Genomic DNA, 7,249 nt, shown 5'->3' with positions numbered 1-7,249 from the left:
GATGAGATAAGCAGAGAACCCTGCACTGTAATAGAAGAATAGCAGAATATGCCCACAAGAAGAGGAACAGAATAAGAAGAATCGAGCCTTTGCTGGGCAGGCAGGCGTGGGAGAGCTCCTTTGCTGCAGGTTGCTGTCTGGAGTGCCGTACGTGGGGTTTTGTCACTGTAGTGAGGATAATTGGGAGCAGGTTTGTCTCTCTTTTTTCTTGGAGTCATCATGCTGCAGCAAATTTTGCGTGATATGTATATTGACCCCGAGCTCCTGGCAGAGCTGAACGAAGAGCAAAAGCAGATCTTGTTCTACAAAATGAGAGAAGAGCAGCTGAGGCGCTGGAAGGAGAGGGAAGAAAAAGCACGAATGGAGGAGGCTGTGTTGAGAAGGACAGCGAGGCGCAAACAAAGTAAGCTTTGCGACCAAAGTAAGCTTTGTGCTTGCTCAGGAGCTGGGGGAGATGGGCATGCAACTGGCTATGGTACAGCATGTCTGGAAGAGATTACAAGGAAGAGTGCCAACTGTCCCCTAGGATAAGAGCAGAGCAAGCATGTGAAAACAATGAAATGTGTTTTCATGCAATATGTAGTTAAGCTATGGGGCTCCATCCCCAGGCTGTTATGGATGCTAAATGCGTGTGTTGGTTTAAAAAGCAAATAAGCAAACTTATGAAAAAAAAGTTAAAGGTTCTTGAAGTGTCATTACCAAGTGTTTGATCTGGGGTTCAAGTGGTTTAGAATAAGTAGGAATATTTATTTCCTTGCTGTCCCCTGTGAACAAGTGGATTCCATCTCGTTGCCCATTAATAGAATGAAGTTGTCAGGCTGATGTAGGATAGAAAGTTTCCTCATGGAAATGTAATTGCAGTGGATCCTCACTCAACATGGAGATGTTGCAGAGATCTGTCAAACATCCCTTTTCCTGTGAAATGCCAAAGGCCTTATCCAGTCTTAAAATCAATTCGAATCTGAATTTTCAAAATCACTAATAATGTGATTAGCTGATTATGTGAAAGTGCCTTAATAGCTATCTCACAGCTATATTCACTATATAAAGTGTTGCTTATGTTAACATACACCTATGGTAGAAGTCTTTGCTTTGAGCACCTCAATACAGATGCATTATTGGATTCAATTTTCAGACTTATTAAAGCTGCTGAACCTTACAAAGTGCCAAGTATATCCAATTAGATACTTGACAATTCAAAGACTGACTAAAGAAATGTGTTTCAAAGCAAAACTAGTTTTCAAGACTCACTTGAAGCAAAGGCCTTTATCAAATGTTTCTAGAGTAAGTAACAATGGTAGCCTTAAAGTAAGGGAGGAACATTCAGAATGGCCTAATAAGCAGTAGAATGAGTTTAAAATGGCCCCTTAGAGATGACAAGGTGGAAGTTGGGAAACTTAATTCTGTTTAATTTCTTTTTTCTTCATTTTAATGTTCTTACTGTGAATAGCTCTCCTCTAAGAAGGATGGCATCAAGATAGCTTCTCTCATATAGCACAATAACCTTGTTCATTTTGATTGATTTGTTGCTGAGAAAAAAAATGAAAATGCAGTTCAGATCCTTAAGCCAAAACACCACTATATCATTGAGATAATCTGTATTATTCTCATTCTTTTAGGAAGACAGATGCAGAAAAATCTAACTGCAAAAATATTTATGTGATGATTTCTCATAGTGTTGACATCTAAATTTCCATATACAAGCTATGCATTAAACCTGTTCAGCTTCCTACTACAGGAGGCCATTTTCTGGGTAATTAATTTTCTGATTTATAAAGAATAAGAGAACGAGGAGAAGAGCAGCAGACTAACCTGTAGATTATATTTGCTCTGATGAAAGTATTCAGGTATTTGCATAGAGTAAAATTTCACAACAGAACGTTTTCATTTTACATTTCACCTTCTTAAATTGCCAGTTTGAGTTACTCTTTAGATTTGACTTTTACCCAAGATGAAAACATTCCACTTCCTTCAGAAACATACTAAGGAACTGATTTTACAGAAGTTCTTGAGACAGATCTATTGGAATTACAGTTTGAGGATTAAAGTCAGGCATTTGCTTCCTCTGAAAATGTATTTTGACTTCCACAATCTGATGTGGGCGAGTTAAAAAAGATAACTTCCATCTATCCAGGCATAACTGTACAGAGATGTGTGACTGATTTCTGTTATACAGTTCCATAATATAACGGTAAATGGTCTCACAATGGAGCTACATTCTTATAAAGAAAATGTGCTGTAAGTCAACCAGAAATTGAGGGTATAATGCAGGAATTACTATGTAATTCCATTGCCTATATAACTCAAATGGTCAGAGCAGATGGCTGTAACAATCCTTTCCTATGTTAAAATATGTGATTATTTTTTTTTCTAAAATACATTAAGCATCAACTCTTTTTGGAAATTTAACCTTTTCACAGTTTTTTCTTTCCATTGGTGTATAAGCAAGTATCTAAACATTCTCCCCCAGCTACACAACACAGAATATGGAGTATTTTTTCCTGTTCAAAATTAGCGTCTACCAGGAAATTTGGAAGTTACCACAATTATATGTTCTTTATCCCTTTGAGACTGGGGGATTTGAACAGTTTCACCTTCAAGATGTTGTTTTTGACACTGCGTGACATAGGTTTTGTGCTGGTATTACTTTGCCGAAGTCAGAAATTACACTGGCTTTATAGAAGTGTTTATGGAGCACAGAATTAAAGGTCTTTGTAGCCTGACACATAGTAGAAAACAGAAGTGAGTTTTTAATATCTAGCCCTAATGCTGTGCTGAATCTCAGGATTACTCAAGCATAGCAATCTGCTAGCTGAATATGTGATTTTCTAGTTTACAGGAAAATGTGTATGTTTGTGAATATGAAATAACATTTCCATAAAATGATTATTTTTTAGTAATTTACTCTGAATTGTCTCTGAAGGACTATTTGAAATCCTTCCATTTTCCTCATAGTCAGAATAGCTAGATATGAAACTCTTACCTTACCTCTTCGGGATGTGATAGGGTGAGATAGAGCAAAAGGAAGTGGTAATAATGGGCACTTCTCTAACTAAAAATGCTCCAAAAAGTTCTGGGGCTTGATCTGGAGTCACGTACCCCAATTGATACAATTCTTCATCAGTTCAAGAGCTTACCTGCTATTCTATGTGCAAACCCAGCAGCAAATAAACAGAGGTGGATTTTTCAAAATACTGTGGTGTTGGTGAATCCAATTCTGATTTTCTGCGGTGTCTTGAGGATGAAGGCTCCAAACTCACATAAGCTTTCAAGAAGTTTCTGTGAAACCCATGTCCAGATCATTTGGAATTTCAGTTGAGGTAAATCCCTGAAAATACTGGGGTTCACCTGAGGTGAGGAGTGGTTACACATACCTGAGAGGACTCCTGGCACTGTCTCTAAGAGTGGGATTTGGAGCTGGTTGGTGAAGTGCTCACAGCTGGAGATGCCTTGGCTTCTGCAGACTGTCAGGGCCACCCCGTCCCAGCATGCCTCTGTGTACTTCTTCAGGATGGAGTACTTCCATGTCATTTGTGTCATGGAAGTCCTTCTGATCTGAAACAAAGAAAGCTGCATCGTGTAAGTAACTTACCATGTGCAAGGCTTAAATGTGTTGTCTTACAGAAATCACAAATGCAGAGTTTGGAAAGAAAAAAACCGTGGCATTCACAGACTAAATAAAAAAAAAAAAAAAAGGCTTTGCTATAGATTTAAAAACCATCCACATGTTTAGGGAATGCTGCTCAGCGTGATAACTTTTTAACCGTTTGGAAACTGATTAGCAAAGACCCAGAATCTACAGCGATTTTTATAGAAGTGCCACTGAATGGAGATTGTCTGTAAATGTCCTATTAAATACTAAGACACTTGTTTTTTAGTTTGTCTTTGGTTTTAGTTTTGTTTTTTAAAACAAAAATAAGCTCCAAACATGAACTAAAATGATGTAAGTTGTTGAGAGTGTTTAGCAAGCCAAATTGTGTAATGTGTGATTAGTCTTAATCTTCATGTCTAAAGAAAATCATATTAGCCTTCCTCAGTAACTGCAAATTGTGCCTGCTTTTACATTTGGATTGCTTGGTTTATGTGTCTTGATTAAAGGTCAAAACTAAGATTTGTATCAGATTGTGCCAATATTAAAGAAATCATTTCATTTTGGGGGTGAATTAAATGCTTCCAGGTTGTTCAACAGTTTAAATTTCATTCCCTTTTTAAAAACAAATAAAACATCATTTCAGAATGAAATATTTCCTTTAGTAAATAGTGAACTGTTCTGACATTTTTGCTGTTTGTACCTAACCTACATTTGTACTTTTTCTAAAAGATGTTAGTAGAATTTCAGCATTGTTTGGGTTCTCCTGAAACGACAGTATTTAGTGAATTTATTCGAAATTATGAAAAAAAAAAAACTATTTTTTAGCTTTTAGTATGACTCCTGGCTTGAACTGAAAGAACTTCAAAAGCCAATAGGGTTCTTGGAATTGAGGGGTTGGTCTTCACTTTGTTTAAAAATTACTGCTGGGCATATCTTTCAGGGACATATCTTCATTGTGATAAAACAGATTGCCTTTTCTTGTTGTGCTAATATCACTAAGAGAAGCCTCCTCAAAAGTTCAAGATCCCTTTGGGATTTGTTCAGCTGACTGGCAGGCAGCTTTGCAATTTGCAAAGAAATACCTTGATGTGGTTAGGCAGAAGTCCTTTAACCAGGATAGCTGAGCTGAGACTAAGTGAAGGACGCTGCCAGGTTGGGTTTTGACTCTCGTGCACCATCCAGAGCTGTCAGAATACCCAAAATGAGATTTCAAAACCTATTGAGCGCTAGATAGCTGAAGGACAGCCATGTGATAGGGAAGACAGTGCTAGACTGCTGCTACATATTCTGACATTTACTCGTTGTGAACTGCAGCTCGTGATGTTCAGACAGGAGCTATTTGTAAATGCTGTTATTTACCTGTCCTCAACAAGTATAGCTGGGAGAAAATTAGGTAGGCTTATCGCAGCATGGCTAAAAAATAATTTCTTTATCTAAATGACATTTGTGTTAGAAAATTATTGGAGAATAGATGAAGTGATTTGAAAGCAAGTATTTCAGATATCACAACGGGATAGTTGGAGGATACATCACTGTCACGCATGAAGGCACATGTATGTGTTTTAGAGTGTGCATGTAAGGGTGAGTGGGTGTACTGTGACATTTTTCTACATTTCTGAACTCAGAAATGTATTCCTCATTTATACTGTCTTCTCAATGCCCTGGAAATGCTTAGCCAAGACTTGGCTAAGAGTACAGAGGTATGCTCCTGGCACTGTTTATTGTCTCTTTCCCTGCATTGTTGGGTACAGTTCTCACCAAAAACATCAGACTGGAGTATTTCTGAAATTTTTGGTCATACGCAGTCTTGAAACCTGTAAAGTCCCATCTTTTCTTTTCAATTCAGAGATGACTGAAAATGTAAAAAGGGAACATTAGAATAATTGTAATTAGGGGACTGAGCCAACTAATTTGAAATAATTGGAAAAGCTTTAATGTAGCATTCACATCATGTATAGCAGCTTGTGATATGATGCGGTTTTGTTAGTAGTAGATACCTTGGGGCCAGAACTCAGCTGCTTGGAGCTTGTGCTGAGTATGGCTGTGTAGTGAGGTATGCTTGAACAGCAGCTTCTAAACTGCTCACTTATCTGGAGCTGGGGCCAGAAAGAGACCCCCAACTGCCATATGACCTAAATATGCACCAGATGGAACAAATCCAGAGGGACTTCTTGGGCCTCCTAGGATTAGCCATAAGCCTATGCTTTTTAGTCTCATCCTTTGCCCTGCAGCTGACTTCCCTGTTTTGCAGAAAAAGCACAGAATACTGCTGACTACCTGGCCCTTATTTCACCCAAGGTTTCTCTTGCATGTGTGCAGTCCTCAGCACTGTCTGAAGCATCTGCATCAGCTGCGTTATGAGAGAGGCTACTGGGTTAATTGAGTAACTGGCATGGAGACAATTCTGTGTTTCTTTCATGGTGTTTCTGAGCCTGTCAGGACAGAGTGGTGGCAGTCAGGCTTTCTTGTACGTACTTGTGCTCTGGTAATGATATGAGGTTGTGACTGGTTGCAAACTCATGAATACTTGATATGGAAAGAGAGCAGCACTGCAGCCAAGGTGAGAGGGATTTACCCAAGCTAATTCAGTATTTCCTTCCTGATTTTGCCAGTTTTAAGCAGAGGCATTGGGTTTTGATAGCAGGATTTGGAAGACTTAGGAAAATTTGATGTATTCAACTAAGCAGTGGGTTTAGCCAGACACTCATGATGGTTCATTAACCTTCAAATCCACTCCTCTGCTGTTGTGCTGGAAGATCTCACTGTAGTGGTACAGCTCTCCCTGCTTTGGTGGTCCTGTGTGCCTGATAAAAGGAGTCAGTGCAGACCTGCCACACTGCATTACGAAGGGGAGTCTGGTGCAGCAAGTGATCCACGGGTACCAGTTCATTCTGTAGCAGGGAACCCTTCTGCTCTGACTTTCCATCCATCCTTGAAGTAGTCATGCAGACTTGTTTTTGTTGATTCTCCAGTGGTGGGTAAACCTGGATGCCTTGTAATAGCTCTGTGCGAGTGAAAAATCCTGCGTATAGCTTTACTGTTTACAAAAGGTAATTGAGTTTGGGAATCAGAAGCTATAGTGTTACGTTATAGCTTTTTTTTTTTTTTTTTTTTAATGAATAAAAAATAAATCAAATGAATCCTACTGATGCAAATGAATTCACAATGTTCCACTTTGATCTCTTATGCAGATTATGAACTAGATTGTAGTTCATAGAGTTACACCAGTGTCTTTTTAAAAAGAGTAAGTTCTGGATGTTATCTCCTGGTTGATAGGGGGCAAATTATAAGATTAATAGGTGGTACAGTGCTCCTTGGCCAGGGAGTCAATAAGATGTTTGGGGCATACTAGATAGAGACCAAACAAATACTAGTGTATTTTTTTTCCTTTGTTGTTGTTGTTATTTTGTTTGCACTATGCAAACCTTGAAAATGCACCATCTGATATTGCAGAACCACTTACCTTTGAGTGTTATGAATAGGTATCTTTGCCACATTTGTTAATTACCATAGTCTTATTTGAATAACTGTTTCCTTGCTTAATGTTTGCTCTCTTGCAGTCACTCTTCCTTTATTTGATCCTGCAGGGGTATATTGCAGCGTAATTATTTCCATGGTAACAGGCTGTAATTCCATAAACATAAGATTGAGTTTGTT

General features: G+C 38.5%; 1 protein-coding gene across 1 annotated transcript in view; it reads left to right on the top strand.

The window, feature by feature from the left end:
* Positions 1 to 219: 219 nt before the first annotated feature.
* Positions 220 to 7,249, top strand: part of SH2D4B (SH2 domain containing 4B) — a gene marked incomplete at both ends in the record, with an annotated part of 64,997 nt that continues 57,967 nt past the window's right edge. The window contains one exon of the mRNA XM_084289749.1: positions 220 to 403. Within this exon, the coding sequence (XP_084145875.1) occupies positions 220 to 403 (184 nt within the window). The remainder of the gene's footprint in view (positions 404 to 7,249) is intronic.

This window comes from Netta rufina, assembly GCF_964035555.1.
Source record: "Netta rufina genome assembly, chromosome: 7".
NCBI lineage: Eukaryota > Metazoa > Chordata > Aves > Anseriformes > Anatidae > Netta > Netta rufina.
Note: the sequence above shows the minus strand (reverse complement) of the source record. Positions and strands in the feature narration are given on the sequence as shown.